Source organism: Crocuta crocuta, unplaced genomic scaffold (assembly GCF_008692635.1).
Source record: "Crocuta crocuta isolate KB4526 unplaced genomic scaffold, BGI_CrCroc_1.0 scaffold133, whole genome shotgun sequence".
NCBI lineage: Eukaryota > Metazoa > Chordata > Mammalia > Carnivora > Hyaenidae > Crocuta > Crocuta crocuta.
The window spans coordinates 5,094,143-5,116,669 of NW_027529438.1; the positions used below are offsets into that span (position 1 = coordinate 5,094,143).

Below are 22,527 nucleotides of genomic sequence, written 5' to 3' on the forward strand. Positions count from 1 at the left end.
CCCTTCTTCCCTCTGGCCCCAGAGCCTCCAGCCACCCCCACCCCCCGCCCCCAACCTTTCCTCTCTCTCTCTGCTCTTTCCCTGGTGCTCAACATCTTTCTCCGTGATCCTCAGACCCTCTCCCAACTCCCGGCCCCATCCCCGGACTCTGCCTACAGCAGAGAGGCCCCACAGTATTTAAGGATGAGGGGCTGGTTTTGAAGAAGGAGGGAAGGCAGCAAATACTTTGAGTAAAACAATTCATGCATTTAAGTGTTTATTTATGCGTTCAGCTCTACTTTGCTTTGGGAAGAATTGACGGACGGCTGTTTTGAGAGTTCAAGTGCTCCAGGAAGAAGGGGGCAGTGAGATAGGCTTTCAGGCATCCTTGCAACTCAGAGGATTTAGTCTGATTCCTGACCGTGTTTATACTACACTGAGGATGAAGCCACCCCCCAGCCCCCTCCTGCTTTGCCCCCTGCTCTGGGGGAAGGAGAAGAAGGGAAGAGAAACCACCAGGCACTGTGCAAATTGATTCCGGAGCCCACTCGGCACAGAACCTCTTTGGGGCTGTTTCTGAATGTCGCATAAGAGGAAACAAGGCTAGCTGGGCCAGGGTCCGAACCCTGCTGGTCTGGCTCCAAAACGAGCCCCGCTTGCCTTCTGCACCGCGTTGCCCAGGGAGCACTGCTCATGGGAGAACTTTCGAGCTGCCCTGCCCGTGGAGGGGCTTCCTGGCTGTGAACCAGTTAGAAAGAAATCGCGCTGTACCGGGAACTGAGCGAGCATTGCAGAATTCCCTCCACACATGGATGGTCACCACCTCAGTGGGAGCAGAAGCGGGTTGGGGGGTCAGGTCCAGAGGAAGGAGGTGGGGCCCCCAATTTGGAGAAGTCCCGAGGCATGGGTATCAAAGGAGTTTAGAGACAAAGAACGACGTTCTCCCACGGGATGTGGGGGGGGCCATTCTCTGTGCGTGGCCCTGGCACCCCTGGGCCACCCTGAGGAGCCTCAGCATCGAGGACCCCCAGGCTACAAAGTGCCTCCGAGATGCATTTCAAGGACAGAGAGACAGAGGAAGAGAGAGAAGCAGGGAACCCCTGTCCCCTCCCCTGGCTCCTGGACGGGAGACCAGCTCAAGCAACAGGCCAGACTTTTTATTTTAACCAATGGCTCCTCCCACTGAAATGTGCTTAGACAGCAGAGTCAAAATTCTGATCCCTCCAGCCTCAGCCGGGGTGGAGAGCACTTCTGCCGGCCGGCAGGGTGGGGTCAGCCCCCTGGACGGCTCCAAAGCCCAGTGGGGTGAGAAGGAGCTGCCCCCGTGCAGTGCAGCCCAACTCAGGGACCGCACCCGGTTTATTCTGAGGCTCCTTTGGGAGTGGCGACTCGCTAGGAAGGGTCAGGGAGCTGGGGACTCCAGACCTGCCCTCTTCCTCAGGGTCTTAGCCCTTGTCAGCCTCGATTGCTCTGTCCCCAGGGTGGTCCGGAGCCTGGCCAAGGCAAAGGGGCAGAGCAGAGCATGAGAGCAAAGCAAGAGCCCAGGGATAGGGCCCCAAGAAGGGAGAAAGGCCAGAATGGGTGCCGGGTGGGGCAGGGCACAGGGGAGAAGGTGGGAGAGGAAGGCAGGGAGGAGTGGGCAGAGCTGGCTGAGGCTGGGAGGGGAGCGCAAGGGCACCCCACCCGGCCCCAACGGATATAGCTGCACTTTGCAGCCAAGTTTTGCTGAGAAGGGGAAGGTTGCCTCCCTCCTTATCTGGGGTGGAACCCAGCTTTGTGAGGTCTGAGGCTCGCACAGTTCTGGAAGCCCCATTCAAGAGAAACAAGGCAAAATTATTAAGACAAAATTAATTACAGGAATAAACACTTATTTAGAATAACAAATTGGGACAAGTTAGAAATGTATTTTTTAATTCTTTTAAAAAAATTTTTATTTCTGAGAGAGAGAGACAGACAGACAGACAGCATAAGCAGGGGAGGGTCAGAGAGAGAGGGAGACACAGAATCTGAAACAGACTCCAGGCTCTGAGCTGGCTGTCAGCACAGAGCCCGAAACAGGGCTTGAACCCACAAACTGTGAGATCATGACTTGAGCCAAAGTTGGATGCTTAACCGACTGAGCCACCCAGGCGCCCTGAAATGTTCTCAAATCTGGCAAGGACTATCAACATCGTGACATCCGAAGGAGTCACATAAGATCTACGTGAATTCCCTGAATTCAGCGCTAACAGAGCAGTCGCCCTTACCTTTTCTGGCTGTTAAAAAAATTTTTTTTAATGTTTATTTTTGAGAGAGAGGGAGAGAGACAGAGTGGGAGCTAGAGATGGGCAGATACAGAATCTGAAGCAGCTCCAGACTCTGAGCTGTCAGCACAGAGCCCGATGCCAGGCTCAAACTCACAAACAGGAGATCACAGCCTGAGCCAAAGTCAGATGCTTAACTGACTGAGCCACCCAGGGACCCCATCTGGTTATATATTCTTTGTCTCTCCAAATGACAGCGATTTTATAATATTATTTTACATAGACAGAATAGAGTGATAATTCATTCTTTCCTCTGATAAGTATTGATCGACACTTTTATTACTAGTAGTAGATTAGGATGTTTCTTTCATTTCACAGTTTGCTGTGGGCAAAATATCAATTTTTATAATTGTCAAATTTGGGAAAATCTGAGCTAAATTTGTTATAGGAGTCGCAGAATTTCAGGACATTGGTCAGTAATTAATCTTAAACGTTCCTTGAATTGATGGTATTCATTACCCAGCTTGTCATGGGTCCTGATTCCAGCGTGCTGATAGAAGTTTATGCAAGCTCTATCAATGTCTATATTTTATGTCAGATCAATAAGAAATGTAAGATATTTCCAATGTGTTCCTATGATTTTCTCCTTGTTAATTGGATTATTAAACAATCCAAGTGCCTGTTTATTCAAACTTTGTCTGTTTCTCTAATTGAATTACCTTTTTTGATAGAACTTTTGCTTCAATTTACTTCTCAATTTCAAAATAATTTGTACTGATTTCATGGTTCATTTTTATCACTTTTGTTTCATAAACCTATTAAGTTCTTTTATTGACATATAACTGACACATACCGTTGTGTTAGTTCCAGGTGGACAACATAATGATGCAACATGTGTATATGTTGCGAAATGATCGCAGATGTACATCTAGTTAGTATCCGTGACCACACAGAGTTACACATTTTTTATCATGAGAGATTTTAAGATCTCTCTTCGCACCTTCCAAATATACAATACAGTGTAATTAACTATAGCCATCATGTTGTATATTATATCCCCATGACTCATTTATCTTATAATGGGGAATTAGCGCCTTTTGACCATCAATTCCCCCACGCCAACTCCCCACCTCTAGCAACCCAGAGATCCCCGCACGTCTATTCTCTGTATCTCTGAGTTGGGTTTTGTTTCAGATTCTACACAGAAGTGAACAACCCCCTCAGGAGCTTCCTGGATGGCATCTCAAACTGGCCCCGTATGTGGAGGACAGAGAGAGACCAAAGACTGAGATGACCCGGTTGGACGGTGGTGGGATGAACAAGCGAGGGAACTTATATACTAGGCTTGTCTTGGATGGGAGCCAGACTAGTAGATCCTGCCCCTCTACCCCAAAATCTTAAAAGTGGATATAGAGGGTTTAATGGGGCTCAGGCACGTATACTGGCCAGAGGCTCTCAGTGCCGAGTCATTATTTCAAGGCTGTGTCCTTGGAACAGCCTCTGGGAGTGGGAAAGCCAAGGGGGACCCATGTTCTGAGGACAGAGGAGGGGCTACGGAGCCTCCAATTGCCGGGGCCCAGCTCATGGATCAACCAGAGGTCAAGTCTTTGAAGACCTCCCCCAACAGTGAGATCATATCATTTGTCTTTCCCTGTCTGACTTATTTCATTTAGCGTAATACCCTCAAGATGCATCCATATTATCACAAATGGCATGATTCCATTATTTTTTTTATTGTTGACTAGCATTCTGTTGTATATACCACTTATATATAAGATGAAAGAAGGGCGCCATGAGCCAAGGAATATGGTGAATTTTAGAGCTTTAGAACTTTACTTACAATTCTGCTGACACCTTATTTTCCTTTTTCTTTTCTATTTGGGAGAGAGAGAATTTTATTTTTATTTTATTTTACTAAAAATGTTTAAATATTTTTGAGAGAGACAGAGAGAGGGGGAAGAGAGAGAGGCAGATGCAGAATCTGAAGCAGGCTCCCGGCTCTCAGCGCAGAGCCCAGTGGGTCGGCCCTGAACTCACAAACCACAAGATCGGGAACTGAGCTGAAGTCGGAGGTTTAACTGACTGAGCTGCCCAGGTGCCTCTATTCATCGATGGTCTCTTAGGTTGTTTTCATGTCTTGGCTATTGTAAATGAACATAGAAATGCATACATATTTTTGAGTTAAGTGTTTTTGTTTCCTTTGGATAAATACACAGAAGTGAATTGTGGATGATATGATAGTTCTATTTTCAATTTTTGAGGAACCTCCACACTGTTTTCCACAGTGGCCGCACCGATTCACATTCCCACCAACAGTGCAAAGGGTTCTCTTTTCTCCACACCCTCGCCAACATTTGTAACTTCTTATCTTTTTGATAATGTCCATTCTAACAGGGGTGAGGTGATATCTCCTTGTGGTTTTGATGATTACTGATGCTGATCCCCTTTTAATGTACCTGTTGACCATCTGTATGTCTTCTTTGGAAAAATGTCTGCTCAGAACCTCTGCCCATTTTTTAACTGGATTTTTTTTTTTGCTATTACATTGTAGTTCTTTATATATTTTGGATATTAACCCCTTATCAGATACATGATTGGTAAATATTTTCTCTCATTCAGTAGGTTGCCTTTTCATTTTGTCGATCGTTTCCTTTTCTGTACAGAATAAACTCATTAATTTTAAAGTAGGTTTTCTGCTCTTTAACACATACATTTAAAGTTGATGAAAGATAATGTACTCTCTTTTAAAACATTTTTAAAAATCTTTAAGTTAACTCTGTGCCCAGTGGGGCTCAAACTCGCAACCCTGAGGTCAAGGGCTGCTCCCACTAAGGCTGCCAGGCGTCCTGAAGACGATGTACTTTTGATATCTGTCCAAATCTGTTAAATCTCACCTGTAGTATTTCAGCCTTCAAAGAGACTTTCCAAGATGCTGTTTAGAAAGGCATGTTCAAGTTGTAACAACTTTTTGAACACTTTTTTTTTTGCATTTTGTATTTCTCTCCCAAGCCTTTGAAAAAATGTTTCAGAACCTTAAAAGGTTATTGTTACCTAGCAAGGTGTGGTAGGCAACTCCTCTCCTCCAAATATTTCTCAATTCCCAAAATGTCTAAATATTTACTTTACGTGGTAAGAGGACTTTGTAGATATGGCTAAGCTAAGGATCCTGAGATGGGGAAATTCTCTTCGATTATCCTGGTGGGCTCAGCCTAATCAAAGGAGTCCTTAAAATCAGAGAAACTTTCTCAGTAGGAGGACATGTGACTCATGTAGAGTGCTCAGAGATGAAAGGCTACTGGCTTTAAAGATGGAGGAAGGGGGGTGTCTGGGTGGCTCAGTCAGTTAAGCATCCAACTTCAGCTCAGAGCATGGTCTTGCGGTTTGTGAGTTCGAGTCCCACGTTGTGCTCTGTGCTGACAGCTCAGAGCCTGGAGCCTCCTTCAGATTTTGTGTCTCCCCCTCTTTCTGCCCCTCCCCCGCCCATGCTCTGTCTCTCAAAAATAAACATTAAAAAATTATTTAAAAATCCAAACCTTGTACTTCTTCCACTTTGCACTTACTTTTGATGTTGGGCGCCATAGCATGTATTCCCCCGGAGAATACCGCCGGCACTTTCCGGGTCCTGGCATGAGGTGAGGTGGCGGTGCGGGCTGGTGGAGGGAATGTTCCAGACACCCATTCCTACAGCAGGACAGTAGGCAATAACTTCACTATGCAAGTGATGGAGAACCACACAAACAGGTGTCACTGAAATCCAAAAATCTGCAAAACACAGGGCCAAGCACATGGCTATGAGCCCTGATGTGCATCTTGCCAGGGACCCTGCACGCGGAAGGCCTGGAACTTAAGCACCGACAGCTTTGAGGTGCATTCAGAGAGAGCCTGCCAGGGAGTTCCCTGGCCCTGCGTGGCCACCCTCTCCTTCCTGCCTTGACTTTACTCCTTTCCTTGGGAGAGGCAGCGGGGATGAGAAAAGAGCACAGACTATTTTCGAGTTTGGACAATGACCTCTCTTGGCCTCGGTCTCCTCTTTGGTGATGGGGCTAATTACCCCACAGGGATGCTGTGCGGATTGGGTGGAACACTTAGGGGGAGCTTCGGATCCACAACAGGCGGCTGACTTTGTGGTCCCTCCTCCTGGGGGCTGCAGGGAGGAGGCTGGGAGAGAAAGGGTGCCCGGAACCGAAAAGCCCTTCCCTCACTTGAATGTGCGCAGGGTCGTGCTCCCCCTTGAGGCCTGCGGGGTGTGCTGGCTCCGCTCGCCCCCACCCTGATCCCGCCTCCAACACTGTGCCCACCGCCGCCCCCACCCCTGCCCTTGTTGTTTTGAGGATCCCAAAGGAGATAAGGCTGGGAAATCCAGAGAAGGGATGTGGAGCCTGCTGGAGGAAGTCCTTTTAAGAACAACTAGAGGTGTCCCGGTCCCCTCCTGCATTCCCCTGGGGCCTCGAACAGTGCTCGGTGCCCTCAGCTTTGCAGACAGCCCTTCCGCCCAGAGTGTCTCGAACGGAGCCCGTGGCTTTGAAGCACAGAAATCCAGCTGCAGCGAGTTCTGGAAGGGCAGGCCGCCAGGGTCTGGGGAGAGGTTTGCAGCAGGAGCGCGGTTCACGGGATCACAGGGTCAGGCTGCTTTCCGGCCCCGTTCTGCTCATCAGGCCTGGAGGAGAACACGTACTTGGACGGTGCAAAGGTGCCGTGATGCTTGGGGCACCCAGACTGCGGGGGTCAGTGCGGTGTCGTCCCTGCAGGCTGGGGAGGTTTAGGGGCCAAAGCAGCTTGGGAAATCATAACGCTTCTAAAAACACCTTCAGAACAGTCCATACATAAACTGGGAAGAGTTAGAAGGCTGGCTTCTCAAGGCCTGATGTGTGGATTTCCATTCGGATCGTCGACAGGGCATGCGTTTTCTTTTGAATAAACTCCCCGGTGACCCTGAGGTGGAGGCCAGGGGCCCCACACTTCAAGGAACTGCTCCTGAAATGACACACACATCACACATCCCCAGGGCGGGAAGTTCTTTCTGCGGTCTAACCAGACTCCCTCCTGTTGTGAAACTTGCTTCGTCTGACCCACGGTTGGCGGGCACCGCCTGGGCACCGGGGCAACGGTAACCATGGTAACGGGGGGTTGGGGTTGTCCCCCCCCCGCCCCCCTGCGGCCTGGCTCTTGCAGGAGCGCCGGCTGTTAGACATCCTGGGCCTACGCCAGGCCCCTGAGGGTTAGGGTTCCGACCCTGCGGTCCAGCCAGAGCCAGAGAGGAGAGCCGGGGGCGCCCGCGCGGCTCAGCCTTTGGGAGGGGGCGCGGTCCCCACCCCAGGAAGGGTTCGGATCGCGACGTCGCCTGAGGCCGTGTGTGTGCGCGCGAGNGTGACGCGTCAACATCCAGCGCTCGGAGGGCGGTGTGGGCGGCAGAGGCGGCGGAGGCGCGCAGCCCGAGCGTGCGGCCGAGATGGTGAGGTCCCGGGAGAACCGAGGAGGGGGGCCTCAGGTGTCCTGAACTGGGCTGGGGTTCTGAGCGGGGAGAGCGAGGGGCTGGGGAGGGCAGAAGTTGTGTCGGGGTCTGGGGTCGGGAAGGCCCAGGAGCGAGGAGGACAAGCCTAGAAGAGGCTAGGGAAGTCCTGAGGGGGGTCCGAAGGGGGAATGGGCGGGGGTCGATAAGGGTCGAAAGTGTGGGGTGGTGCTGAGCCGGGGAGCTGCGGCGAAAGGGACGCCCTCGTGTCCGTCCAGCAGGCTAGGGCCCTCACTGGCTGGGGAACTGGGGGCCGCGATGTGGGAAAACCACTGGTGAGGAGGCCACCTGACGGGTTATAGCACCTGTTCAGCCACCGACTAGCAAGTGACAATACACAAGTCACCCAATGGATAGCCGGATAGCCGGGCCTTGGTTCACTCAGCAGGTACTCCACAAATATTTGTGAATGAAAGGTTTCAAAAGCCCTGGAGAGGGACTGGGTCTGCTGTGGCCAGCCTGGGGGTTCCCTGGGGTGGGAAGGACCACGGAGTCCTGAGGGTTGACAAGTGCTTCAGGCCTGGCAGGAGCCTTGAAGTGGTGTCTGGGGTCCAGTGACAACTGTGCTGGTCCCTGAGGGCTAAGGGCGAGGAACAGAGCATAGGTGATGGAGCCTTGGTTGGGGTGTTGGAAATAACCTTAGAATTTCTGGGGCACACCCGCTGCCTTGGGTGTGCTGTGGGTGCATTTCATGCCCATAGGTCACCCTGGTTTTCTAGGGATCAACGGTTCAAAGTCAGGGTCCTCATGTAGGGATTTGTTAATTATAAAACCAACATCTCTGCAACGAAGAGCAGCTCCTGATTTCTGAGGATTCCCTGGGGGTATTGTCGTGGGGGGTCCCCTTCCATTTCTCTCTCTCATCATGAGTGCTTACTCCCAGCTCTCCTTAGTGCTTTGTAAGCGCAGGGTATAGGTCTGTCTGTGATGGCCTGGCAACAGCCTGGCATCTAAGGGCATACAGTGAATGTTCTTCTTTCTCCTGTTCAAAAAATTTCATATTTTCAAGCGCATATTAATCAGGGAATTGCACTTAAATTGTAAACGTTTATTTATTTTTGAGAGAGAGAGGGATAAAGAGAGAGCATGGGAGGGGCAGAGAGAGACAGAGACCGAGAATCCTAAGCAGGCTCCGCACTGTCAGCCCAGAGGCCAATTCGTGTCTCGATCCAGGAACCATGAGATCATGACCTGAGCTGAAATCAAGGGTTGGACACTTAACTGACTGAGCCCCACCCCCCCAGGCGCCCCCAGAATTATGGTCTTCAGAGGACTCAGATCAGGGTTTCCTCACCTAAGGGCCACTCAGGGCCAGCGCTGGCCTGCTGACTGAGCCCTCCTGAAATTCCTTGAACAGGACTGGGCCTGTGGGCGCCTTTGAGAAGCAGTGGGTTGAGTGAGTGATCTCTGCTCTTTTGGCAGGTCGTGTGTGTGTGTGTGTGTGTGTGTGTGTGTGTGTGTGGTGCTGCTAACTAGCTTTTGAGAGTGTTTGGAGGAGTGGGGAGGTGGGGAGGGGTGCTGGTGGTGGCCGAAAGGCAGGGGCTCACACTTTGGCAGATTTCCAGCACTCCTTCCAAAACAATGAACAACAGCCCCCTTCAGAAGGACGTTTGGGACCTCAGTACTGACCAGGATGCCACCTTCGAATGGCATCGCGTTGATGGCTAACCCTGTGTCCCAGTTGGGGAACGAGGTGGCCTGAGCTGATCATTCAGCAAATGCAGGTGCCTGGTGTGAGGGCATCTCCACCTTCTTGGCCGCCAAAGGATGCTGAAGGGGAAATTGAATCGGGCCAAGAGCAAGAAGCCTGCATTTGCCAGCCTACAGTGAATCTGTGTATGAAAGGAGGGACTGGAGCCCGGGGTGGAGAGCATGCCCAGGCGAAGGACTGGAAGGTCTTTGTTCGGTGGACAGGTGTTGCACTTACGTCAGGGAAAGTCCATGGCCATCTGTCATCCGTGTTCCCGCTCTCTCGCTGGATTTGAGCTGAACGTACCAGATCCGAAGTTTGTAAGGGCTTCACTCTTCTGTTCAGGGTCAGAGCACCAGGCCTACGGCTTTGCTTTGTTTTCAAATAAATATAGTATGTTACCTGCTCAAGGGCAGAAAATTACCCACTACAAGAACTATCTTAAGATACTAATGCTCACTCCCAATATCTGTTCAACATTTTTGTGAACATTTTTTCAATACGCATGCTGGGTGCGTGCCCTTCACACACACATTTCTGCAGAAATAACTTGCATGTTTCTTATGATCTGCTTTCTTTAAAAGTCGATGTACTATGGAGCTGGTCCTCTATCGATGACACAGTGAAAACCATCTGATTGACCAGCTAATCTTTTGGCATCAGAGTCTCTCCCCAAATTCCTAGCAGAGGCCAAATTCCTGTGGTCCTGGGGTGGGATGGTATTTGAAGAGAGAGAGAGAGTCAGCTAGGTCAGCAAGATGAAAATATCAAAGCAGGGCTGGCATTTTTAATCAGTCCCCCATCCCCATCCTCCCAGTTGCTCTGGCTTCCCCAGCTATAGCCAGTTTTAAAGGTCTCTCTTCCTTCCCTTTCATCCAGAGCTCCCTTCCCCCAAAGGAGGACTAGCCTGGCATCACTCAACTTCTTGGGGCTATTTATTTGGTCATGCAAGAAATAAAAGCAGCCCTTCACTTCCTGAAAGAACCTTTTGGCCACAGTCTCTGGCCTAGAGGGATATAACTTTCCATTTCTGCTTGGTTCTTCATTTTTCCTAGTGCTTTTACACGGTGACCTCCCTAATCCTTCTTGTTACTCTTGGCGAAACTGGCCATTCTAACCATGGCGCTGGCTTGTGGCTTCAAAGTCAGCATTTCCCCAGTGAGGTTTCTCAGCCACCCAACCCTAGAGAGCTCAGTGCTTCCCTCTGCCCTGCCCAGTGGCCACTTTTCTGTGGTCATCTCTTTTCCTTCCTCTGTTCTGCCTTCTAGGCTCAGGCTTGCATCTTTTGAGTGACTTCCTCTAGACCTGGGTACCCATGGCACGGGAAAGAGGGGATTGGATCTCAGCCCTGGAGGAACCTGCAGTCTGGTGGACACCTGAGCAAAGAAAAACCCTGCAGAAGCCCTTGAAAAGAACCAGGAAAACACATGCAAAACAATAATCATCCTTTCCATCTGTATTCCAAAGCCCTTTCACACACATTATTTTCCACGGTGATTTGGAAAACGCGGAGTGGTATAGTGACCTGGAGTCAGGCATGTTCCAGAAAGGGTCTCATCTCGTACTGGCCGGCAGCCCTCGAGAGGTCATCTTGCTTGGTTTTATTCTTTCTTTCCTCATCAAATGCATATTAAGCATCTACCACGTGCCAGCATCTACCATCTTCCATCACACCTTCCCCCTTAATTATACACAGAGCTCACACCATCCCTGCGGATCCAATCGATGACTTCCACGTTTTCCCGGTGTCCCCAGTGCTTTCCCTCCTCCTACCTATTGTAGCTTCTATTCATTTCTTCGTATTCTATTTTTGGTGGAAAAGGGAGCCATTGCTCACCCCTTACCATATAAGAACCCTTCAGACTCTGTTATTAGGCATCCTCGGGGCTGCTATATTTACCTTTTAATAAATCCAAGCTTTCCCACTCTGCTGTACTGGGGGCTGCCTGAGGCTGTAAAGGCAGGCTCCCACTGTCAGCCAGCGGCAGTCAGGGGAAGGGCCCACAAGCTCAGCTGGAGAATAATCTCCCCATTTAGTGTGAACACCTGATACAGGTGGAGCAGTTGTCCAGGGGTGCCTGGCTGGTCAGGGCAGGTCGGAGAGAGCTTTCAGAACACACTGCCCAGTGTTTGGTGACTTTGAGCCACAGAGTCTATTTCCCAGGATGGCTGCCGATTCCCAGGTGTGGGAGACCCAAAGTGGGTAGCTCAGGCCCCCGAGACAGCCCAGCTCAGAACTGTGGGACGGCTTGGCTCCTCCAAGGGGGATTTGGATCAGCTTTAGATTAAGCCTGGAGTTGCCCCATGGTCCTCACAGGACCCACCTCCTGGAGACAGACTTCTCCCCGGGCAGAGCTGAAGCCATGCTGAGCCTCAGGAACGGAGGGTGTCTTCACCCATCTTGTTGGTGTAGGCAGCAGAGCCAGAACTCTACTTTGAGTTCAAGAGCATATATTGATAGGGGCTGGGAGAGCTCCTGGCTGGGAAAGTATGCTTGGAAAATGACAAAGGGAGATGCTGCAGCCAGAATCGGGGCCAGAATCACAACCCAGACCTGGCCTGGCAAGGGCCTTTGACTCTGGCAGCTTGGTGGGTGCTGCTGCGGGTGTCCTTACCAGCACGGCCCCAGGCGCTGGGTATGGCCACCGCCGCGTTTGCCAGCACTTCTCTTGGCCATCAGCACCCCTCCGTTCTCTAGCTCAGGGGATCCGATCAGTGAAGCTGAGGGCCTCTGCCCAGGCTCAGAAGGCGCATGTGTATCTGGTGTTTTCAGCATCTATAGTTGGAGGAGATGGGCCTTAGCTCTCACAAGTCATCAGATGAGGAATTCTCCAAATGTAGGGAGATACTGGGTGGTTAAACGCAGATCGGTGCACCCATTAGGGGTCCCAGGAGGGAAAGCCACAGGGTGGACACCATCAAGCCATCGCTCATCCTTCATCCGCTGGAGTTTACTGGACACCCGCTGTGTGCTAAGCAGTGGGCAAGGTGCCTTTGCATCCTCTGGGTCCTCTGGTCCCCACCGGAAACTTGTGAGCTCGTAGAGACTTGGAGGAGGTCAGATAGCAGTGTTAGTTGTGAAGGGGGCTCAGAGCTCAGGCTGAGAGGCTGGCCCGTGGGGAGGACACTGCATTTCTGGGGAGGAAGCTCAAGCGGCCTCACGAGAGTGTCCTTGTGGGAAACTGGGGCCAGGATGACAATGATGTCCTCCTCCTTCCATCTCTGTGTTCTTCCTCCCTGCTTCCGTACCACACGGGGACCTGGCCTCCGTCAGCCCCACGGCGAGGAAATGCCCCCTCACCTGGCCCCTCCACAGAGGCCCCTCCACTTCTGTGGGGTGTCTCCTACATTGCAGGGCTTCCCAGGTGCTTTCTGTCAGTGGTTTTCTACCCGCTTCTCCCCACCACAGGCTGGCAGAGTGTTTACCTTGCCCAGGGACCAGAGGGCGCTCAGTCCTGGTGACCCAAACTCTCTGCCTCTCCCTGCAGCCACTGAGTGCCTCTGGCATCCTGAGCTCCTCTTCCGCCACTTCCAACAGGTCGAGAAATAAGACTCGCTATCGGACCAAAGCCGTGAGCTCCGAGGTGGATGAGAACCTCTTCGGACGGGTCAAGGTAACCCCTCACCCAGCCCCTCCAGGTGGCCAGCTGGTGGAGGCAGTGACCGGGGCCGGCGTTGCTCAGGACAGAGCTAGTGCTGGACAAGCCAGCCCTCTCCCAGGTGACCCTCCGAGGAAGACCTGAGCAGCCCCTGTGAACTTCCCCGCACCCCTGCAATCCTCACATGTCCGCCTGGCACGTAAAACCTGTTGTGATGTCGACAGGGGGCTCTGCTGCAGAGAGCAGATGGATGCCCAGTGAGGGCCCCAGGATGGAGCTGCCTGAGGGCCGCTGTCCAGCTCGCAGATTGGGAGGGAGTAACGGGTTTCCCTTCCATCCAAGAATAGCATCAGCAAGAAACAGAGCCCCCACCCCACCCTGCTCGCTCAACTAGCAGGGTTACTGAGCTTTGGGAAACCCAGAGCAGGTCTTCATGGGCAGATGTTGCCCACAGTAAGTGAAGGAGAGAAGGTGCAGAGAGGGCGAGCTAGCTAGGGCGGGGTTAGAGATGCTCTTGGTACTGGGGACTTGCAGCAGGTAAGAAGGAAGGGAGGCCAGGAGAGAGAGATGGACAGACCGAGAAAAGACCAGGTGTGAACACCTGTGCTGTGGGCAGGTGGGGGAGCATTGGGGGCNCCCCCACCTGTCCTATGGACAAGGGAAAGAATCGGAGGAGCGCCCTGTCACTTGCAGACAGCTTTGGTTTGGGGCCCTTGGGGTGTTTCCTAGTTACAGCGAAGATAGGTTTGGAAAGGGCCGCCTTCTCCGGGAGTCGTCCAGCTGGCTAGCGGGAGGGGCGGTGGGGAAAATGCCGGTTCCTGGCCCATTTCTTTGGCCTTCCTGCGGGGCCAGTCAGAAGTCGCTGAGCCACCAGTAGGGGGCGGACGCGGTGCGCGGCGAGCCTGAGTTGCGTCCTCTTGGAGGCAGATGGGCAGCAGGGGGCAGCAGCGCCCCGGGGACGTCCCTGCAAAGGGAGCTCAGACCGGAAGGACCTCCGCTGAGGCCCTCCCCCTGCCTCCACTCAGGGTCACAGTTACTGCTTTCAGGACAAGTGAAATTCCCTCCTGTGCTCAAAATTTTCCTGAAATAAGTGTTTTGTTTTATTTTATTTTATTTTATTTTAGTTCATTTTATTTTATTTTTTTGTTTTCAAGAGTCAGACGCTTAACCGACTGAGGCATCCAGGCACCCCAATGGTTTTGTTTTTTTAGTATCAAATTTGTTCACGGTTGGAACATTTTGGGGAAAAAAATCATACATTTAATATGTATTCTTGCTAATTTGGATTCCCTGACTTCCTTACCACATTAGATGTAAGAGCAGGTCCTCGCTAGGCCTTTTAGCCGTTTCTAACTCCCTCTGTATGATTTGGGGGGGGTGGGGATCAAAGTAAATTAAGGATTTAAACAATTCCAAATATCATAGATTGGATGAGTGTGTGTCACAGTGTGTTATCTCGAACCCACGGTGTGTCCAAGAGGGATCATTCCCTCTTCTTAAATAATTCACGGAGGGAAGGGAACATGGAGACCCCCGATGTTCGTTCCTGATGGTTTTGGGGTGGGAAGGAGCACAGACTAGGCACCCCCTCCCCATCCACCCAGAGTGTGTGCATAAGACAAGGTGGGGGGCTTGTTCTCAGAGGAGCCGGTCAGCACAGAACACATCAGCCAGGTTCAAGTGCAGAGCACCGCGCTGCTTCCTCAGGGCCCCACAGCACCGGGCGCCGGGCAGCCTTCTCTGCCCCTGGATGGTGCGGCAGAAAGAGGGGAAGGCTACTCTTGAAGAAGTTAGGATTGACCATGAGGATGTGGGCTGACCAACTTCTAAGCTGTGCTTCCTGACCCCGTAGCCTCTGGCCCAGAGCGACGGCCCCACTGTGCTTCTCCGAGACAAGCATGCCATTCGGAAGTCTCTCACTGCCCTGAGCTCGGACCGCAAGCGGGAGACCATCCAGATCGTCACCCGGTACATGGTCCGGAAACTCATGTGAGTGCCCAGGACGCGGTGCCTGGACTTGCTGCCCCAGCCTGCCCTTCTGCCAGAAACTTGTGCAGGGAGGGGGTGCTCCCTGTGTTCATGGAGTTGGTCCGGCCCTGGCTTCTTTCCTGTTCATCTCCCCTGTTTGCTTGCTAGCTCTCCTTCCTCAGCATACCGGCCTCTCTTGTTTCTCCCCTATTTGTATCTATTCTTGCCTTTACCCTCAATCCCCAGTTTCTTCCTTTTCCCTTTCTCCTGGCTGCTGAGGGACCTATGGGATTGTCTCCTGGCTGCTGACGGACCTATGGGATTGTGAGAGGGCCGTGCTCAGTGGGTCCCGTCCGAGTGCTCTCGGTAAAGGTCCAAATGAGTCACCTCCTTTTGGCTGCACCAAGAATCTGAAGCGAGGGGAAACTGACCAGATGACAACCAGCCCCCTGGCTTCTTCCCAGGGAAATTCCCAAGGGCTCTTGTGTTCCTCTGGGGTTGGCCCAGCTCGGCTTCTGACTGGAGCTGCCTCCTTGCTCAGTGCCCTGGGGTTAGGCCTCCCTCAGCCTTGCAAACTGAGCCTTCGCTGGGGGTGGGAGGGGTGCGTCTAGCTGCACTCTCTGGAACCCTTCTCCCAACTCCTCTGGCTCCACCCGCTGAGATCATGAGCTCCCTGGCCATGCTGTCCGCATTGGGGGCTGGGGAAGCAGGGCTGGGACACAGCCCCGCGAGCATGCTCTGCTCAGCCCTGGTGTCCAATGGCCCTTCATGGTCAGCAGACCTGCGGCTACTTGTGGGGCCTAAGGAAGGGCTCCTCCTTGGAGGGGGGTCTAGGCCTTCCCCGCACAAGGTGCTATCTCAGAGACAGACCGTTTCTGGTCTTTCTGGCCCCAGGCCATGCCCCGGATCCACTCACTCATTGGATCTTCCTCCTGGACTCCTCCCAACACACACACATGCACACACGCACACACATACGCACATGCATGCACACCCGCGCCTGCCACATGCAGACATACATGCTCACATGCCTGCATACATGCACACATAATGCGTGCACACAATGCACATCATGCACACACATACACACATGCTCTCACACATGCAAGCACACACGCACGTGCACAATACACGCACACACATACACACATGCTCACACCTGCATGCATGCACACATGCACACACACACGTGCAGACGTGCACACGCAAGTTTTATGAGATGAGGTCTCACTTCCTGCCTCAGACGGTCTGCGTCTGGCTGCCGTGTCGCTGTTAAATGGCCTCACCCAGAAGCAGCTTTAGTCCCGGCCCCTGCTGCCCCCGCCTCCATGTTCTGTGTATGTCATTTGTTTGTAATCATCATAATTAGCTATTGGTTTGTTGCATGTGCTGGGCGGCTCGGGGGAGAGGGCCACAGACGTGCCTCCAACTGTTGTTGATCACAGATTTTAATTAATATTTAGGGTTCAAAGCTTCTCTCTGGGCCGGATGGACAGGGATGCTTTGGTTTCTCACAGCATCCATTTCGACCTCGTCTGGCGTCCCTGTGCCCTTTTTAAGTCGTCCTTGAGGAATAAGCTATTTTTGGAGTTCAGTTCACCAGCGTTGTTTTGAGCTCTGCCTCTAGGCCCAGCTCTGCGCTGGGGCCCGGACGGCCAGTGTTTGGAGCGCCGGGGCCAGGCGTGCGGTCAGCAGAGCCTGCATCCTGGAGAAGCGTGCAGTGCAGCACCCAGGCTGCGCCCACGTGGCCACAGCACAGGCAGCAGGAGTGGGGTGCAGTCGGTGGCTCGGGTGGGTGCCTGGGGCTCACAGCTGCACAGACAGGGTGATGGATGCACCAGGCCTTTTAGCAAAAGTCCTTAAAATGTCTCTGTTTGGTCGGCCCCTCGTTGGGACCCCTTTTCCCCAGCCGGCCCATCGGGGCGGCCCTGTGGGTCGCTGGCACTGGTGAGGGAGGAGGGGAGGGCAGAGCGGTGCTGAGAGCTTCTCCCTCCTCCCCACTGACTTGCTCATCCCCTGCATCAGCGTTCCCACCAAGGATCCCTCCGGGGAGTCCCTCATCATGAGCCCTGAGGAATTTGAGCGCATCAAGGGCGCATCCCAAGTCCTGACCAGGGAAGAGCTGGAGGCTAGGGAGCAGGCCTTCAAGAAGGAGAAAGAGGCCATCATGGTAGCCGCCCTCCCCCAAGCCCCGATCTCTGCCGATGAGAGGGGGGAGCTGTGGTCAGGGGGCCCTGGGAAGGAGGCGTGGGTGTGTGCTTACTGGAGCCAGCTGACCAGGGGTGGGAGCGGCTGGGGGGCAGGGGCGGGGCCAGCAGGAAGCCAGGCTGAGAAACTTCTGGGTTCCGACAGCATGACGGGGCGAAGCCATGCAGGGGGTCATACAGGGTCACCCGTGGTAGCCGGGCCAGTGCCCAGGGCAGTCCCCGCACCGATCCAGGCTGCGTCCCGTAGGACGCGGTGACCACACGCAAGAAGATCATGAAGCAGAAGGAAATGGTGCAGAGGAGCAAGAAGAAGCTCAGCGACCTGGAGGAGGAGGCCCAGGAGAGGGCCCAGGACCTGCTGCAGAGAGCCAGCCAGCTGCGGGCCCAGCAGGAGGAGGAGCTCAGGGGCATGAGCAAGGTGCGGCCGCTCCTCCGCGCCCCAGGGCGCCGCCCCTCCCCTTACTCTCTGGACGGGCTCTGCTGGGCTGGACGTGGGGCAGGGGTGGGGCAAGGAGGGGTGACCGCTGAGGGGCTGGCGGAGTTGGGGGTTGCTGTGGTCACACGGAGGACCGGCCTTGACGCATGCTAGCTGTGTGACCTTCACAAGTCACGCACCCACCCTGGGCCCCACTTCCTTCATTTGTTTTCTTTTTAAAACATTTTTAATGTTTATTTATTTTTGAGAGAGAGAGATAGAGAGTGAGCGGAGGAGGGGCAGGGAGAGGGAGACACAGAATCCGAAGCAGCTCCAGGCTCTGAGCTGTCAGCAGAGCCCGACGTGGGGCTCGAGCTCATGAACCTCAAGATCATGACTCGAGCTGAGCTTAACTGACTGAGCCACCCGGGCGCCCCTCACTTCCTTCATTTGTAAAAGGAGAGTGGTCAACCCTCTCCGCAGGGTGATAGACCAGGGTGAACTGGGCTAACCCATGGCAGTGGCTTTGGGAAGTGTGGAGGGCAAGTGAAGGTGACGATGTGACTCCTGTGTCTGTCCTGCCGGTTCGGTTCTGGCCACGTGCAGCGCCCCCCACAGCAGGCTTCTTCCCAGGAGGCAAAGTGGTTCCTTTAGCCGAGAGCATGAGGGCCCGAGGATCCTCTGGACTGTTTGTTTCTCGTTTGCATGTGGTTCCCTTCCCAAGCAAATGAACACTGCGGGCTCCCAACCCCTTCATTTACACCTTCTCTCTCAGGTGGGGCTGTCCTCAGGCCTCCTTTTATTTTCCAGAACTTTATCTTGGTCATTCTTATAGATGGCCATCCCCTGATGGGTCATGTTGGGCTCTTTGGTAGCTGGGTCTCTGCAAGAGTGTGTTAGTTTCCCTGAGAAGCAGAACAGAGGGTCTAAATATGGGGCTTCAAGGGTCCTCAAGGGGGGACCTCGAACCCCTGAAGTTTCGTGGACAATTTTTTAAAATTTTGAATGTTTATTTATTATTGAGAAACAGAGAGAGACAGATCATGAGCAGGGGAGGGGCAGAGAGAAGGGGAGACAGAATCCAAAGCAGGCTCCAGGCTCCAAGCTGTCAGCACAGAGCCCAACATGGGGCCCAAACCCACAAACTGCGAGATTATGACCTGAGCCCCGAAGTCGGACGCTTAACTGACTGAGTCCCCAGGGCGCCCCAAGGTTCATGGGAATCTTATGTGCACGTATGTAAGTGAATCTTAAGGAGGACGGAGTTCAGAGCTTTCCTCATGTTCTCAGAGAGTGATGACCCCACAACACTGATACCCTGAAAGGAGCTCCTGTGGCTTCTCCTCGCACAGACCAGCGCTTTGCAGACGCCCGGCCCGTGTTAGCGTGGAGCTCTGCTAAGGGAAGGGTGAGCAGCAGGATGCTCGCATCCTCCCAGGCTTGTGCGAAGCTGTGGCCGCGTCCAGCATGCTCAGTGGTACCCGTCTCTCGCCTCCGCCTTCTACTCCCCCTGGTGCATCCACCCCGTCCCTGTGCCCTGACCTAGGGCCCTGTGTCATCTCCCTGCCTCCAGATCATCCTCAACGCCAAGTGCCACGCCATCCGGGATGCCCAAATCCTGGAGAAGCAGCTGATTCAAAGAGAGCTGGACGCGGAGGAGAAGCGTTTGGATCAGATGATGGAGGTGGAGCGACAGAAATCCATTCAGAGGCAGGAGGAGCTAGACAGGAAGAGGAGGGAGGAAAGAATCCGGTAAAGCGGGGGTTTTGGCATCTCCCTCCCTGGCATTTCCGCGGATCTCTGGGTCCAGGTGGCCTTGCAAAGGGGGGAGAGAAATGGTCATCATCGCCATCTATTATTATCTCAGAGCCTGACGAAGAGATTCCCAGAACCACAGCGCTCCTCGAAGCTGATTCCTAAGATCATAACGGGCGCCTCACAATCTGGCCCCTGTTCTGCCTCATTACCCTCCTTTCCCCGCCGTCCCCTCCCCCAGAAGCCTGGGCTTGTCACAGTTGTGTTCCTGTCCTTCCTCCTGCTCTGAAGCCTCTTCTTCTTCCCCTTTCCCTTGGAAAGTGCTTTCTCTTCTTTCAGCGTATGGCTTGGCCTTCACCTCCCCCCCAGCCAAACCCCTCTCACTTCACCAGGCAGGCTCGCGGCTCCATGTCATGCCTGCCCACCCTGTGTTATGCCCCCGCACACTGCTTCTTGCCCCGTGGCTCCCTGGCCCGCGTCAGACTGCGCGCTCCCTGGGGATGGCATCCCTCTCTTAATTCATTTTTTTTCTTATGTTTTATTTATTGCTGAGAGAGAGAGAGAGAGACAGTGTGAGCAGGGGAGGGTCATAGGGAGAGGGACACATAGAATCCAAAGATAGGCTCCAGGCTCTGAGCGAGCTGTCAGCACAGAGCCCGATGCAGGGCTCAAACCCACGAGCCGTGAGATCATGACCTGAGCCGAAGTCGGACGCCTAACCGACTGAGCCACCCAGGCGCCCCTCTCTTAATTCATTTCTGTAGCTCCTGGGTCCAGCGGAGAGTCGGGCCTGCGTTTAACACGTTAGAACGAATAAATTCAGTCCCCTTCCTTTTGCGCTAAAGGACAATCCCCAGAGGAGGTAAATTATAGAATCCTGGTGTCCAAGATCTAGAACACTAACTGTGTAAGGCAGGAATTATTTCCTTAAAGAGTCCTGGAACCGCACCAACTGGCTGGTGTCTCTCCGTCTGATTCAGTCTTCTTGGACCATTCATCCCTGTACTTCTCGTAGGTATAGATGACAGTAGGCTCCCTATAAACACTTATTTAATAGCTCAATAGTTCTTCATCTTCGGCACAAACAGCTCTAATTAGGGAAAAAATCTCTGCCTGCCTCATTAGGCTGCTCTAATGATGTGAGCTGGTCCTTATATTGAGCCTCAGTCTGTTTCCCTGCAACTCTTTTACTCATTCCTCCTGTTTATTTCATCTGGAGTCATGAAGCCATTCAAGGGCTCCACCTGGATGGGAATCTCATAGTCCTTCCTCCCAATTCTCACCCCAGCCCGTGTCTTCTCTCACTGTCCCTGCCTTTACTCATCCGTCATGGGGTCTGGACGCCTTGAGGTTTATTGTCACCCCAACAACACACAGGGAGTCACCGGCCACGCTGATTGTAGACTCTGGGCTCTCTGCTTTTTACTGTGAAGCCAGGGCATCGCTGAGCGGAGAGGCTGGCTCGCTCTCAGCCCTGTCCACCAGCAGTGAGGGCCGGGGCATGAGACGGACAGACGGCTAATGAAGGGGGCGTGGGAGGTGGCTGGGAGACAGGACAGGACGCAGCAGAGGTTGCACAGGAAGGGGGTCGTGGGCTTTCTAACTGTGAAGCTGGCACAGGCGGGCAGCTCCCCACGATTGCTCAGACAGGTTTGGGGGGGACGCTAGGATTTCAGAAGCCTTTTGCACAATGAAAGGGAGAAGGCGCATTGCGATGTGGGGTGCACATGTGGGCAAACCAACAAAGAAGGGGAATCTCAAGAAAGGGAGCTTGGAGGAGGCGCCTGGGGGCTCAGTCAGTTAAGCGTCCGACTTTGGCTCAGGTCATGATCTCACGGTTTGTAGGTTCGAGCCCCGTGTCGGGCTCTGTGCTGACAGCTCGGAGCCTGGAGCCTGTTTCACATTCTGAGTCTCCCTCTCTCTCTGTCCCTCCCCTGTTTGTGCTCTGTCTGTCTCCCTCTCTCTCAAAAATAAATAAACATTAAAACACTGTTGTAAAAGAAAGGGAGCTTGGAAGACAGGGAACAGCCCCCTCTGGGCTCACGAAGCACAGCGATGTCTCACGGGGCGCTCGTCAAAGTGACCCCGTGACCGCCATCTCCCATCTTGGGGGTTGTTTAGGTGGCGGGTGGAGCAGAAACGCGTGGGCCCCGGGTTTCTAAGCCCCTGCGGTGCCGTTTGCTCCTAGAGGCAGACGGCACATCGTGGAGCAGATGGAAAGGAATCGGGAGGAGCGGTCGCTGCTGGCGGAGCAGCGGGAGCAGGAGAAGGAGCAGATGCTGGAGTACATGGAGCAGCTTCAGCAGGAGGACCTGCGGGTAACGGGCCCCCCACGGTGCCGGCAAGGCGCTCGAGACTCGGCTCAGGCTGCGGACTGGCTTTCCGTCAGGCACCTGTGCATTTCACATGGCCACCAGTAACTTTTTTTTTTTTTTTAACGTTTATTCATGTTTTGAGAGACAGAGAGAGAGGACAAGGGGACGGGCAGAGAAGAGAGGGAGACACAGAATCTGAAACAGGCTCCAGGCTCTGAGCTGTCAGCACAGAGCCCGACGCGGGGCTCGAACCCACAAATTGTGAGATCATGACCTGAGCCGAAGTCGGACACTTAACCGTCTGAGCCACCCAGGCACCCCTTCACTTTTCGTTGCCATATTGAACATGCGTTTGGCCGTGGCACCACACGGGGGGAGCAGGGATTTGGACAGATACCGTCCCCGCCTCCCCGGGACGCGGAGTCTGACACATTCATGTGAATGGACAGGACACATAAAGGAAATAGCTGCCTGCCTTGCACAAATAAGCCTAGGGAAGTTTCTAGTCCTCTAGCAATTATCCAGGGATAAGTTACATTGTGTAGGTGGATGGGAGGAGGGTCCATGGCCCGGGCTCCCTGCTGCTCCCTCATTCAAAGCGAAGGGCACCCCAGTGTGGCTAATTGTGTGGAAAAGCCGTGTTCAGCTAAGTAAAACCACAGGCTTACCCATTGCCAAGGAAATGACATACCTGCCAGAAGGACTCCGTAGACGGACTTAAATCCCCTCCTGTTGACGGGTCTGCTCTGCTGGGAAGAGGCAGAAGCCCCTCGCACAATGTGGGGCATGGAGAGCATTTGGGACATTTATTTATTACCTTCCCCCCCCCCCCCCCCCCCCCTTTTTG

General features: G+C 53.4%; 1 protein-coding gene across 2 annotated transcripts in view; it reads left to right on the forward strand.

Annotated features, from left to right (window-relative positions):
* The first annotated feature begins 7,618 nt into the window (after positions 1–7,618).
* The window catches only part of CFAP45 (cilia and flagella associated protein 45), a 25,983-nt gene continuing 11,074 nt past the window's right edge, over positions 7,619–22,527 (forward strand). For both annotated transcript variants that reach the window (XM_077759983.1, XM_077759984.1), the window contains exons 1-7: positions 7,619–7,674; positions 12,910–13,035; positions 14,873–15,009; positions 17,014–17,158; positions 17,443–17,613; positions 19,184–19,362; positions 21,554–21,683. In XM_077759983.1, the coding sequence (XP_077616109.1) occupies positions 7,672–7,674; positions 12,910–13,035; positions 14,873–15,009; positions 17,014–17,158; positions 17,443–17,613; positions 19,184–19,362; positions 21,554–21,683 (891 nt within the window). In that variant the 5' untranslated portion in view covers positions 7,619–7,671. The remainder of the gene's footprint in view (positions 7,675–12,909; positions 13,036–14,872; positions 15,010–17,013; positions 17,159–17,442; positions 17,614–19,183; positions 19,363–21,553; positions 21,684–22,527) is intronic.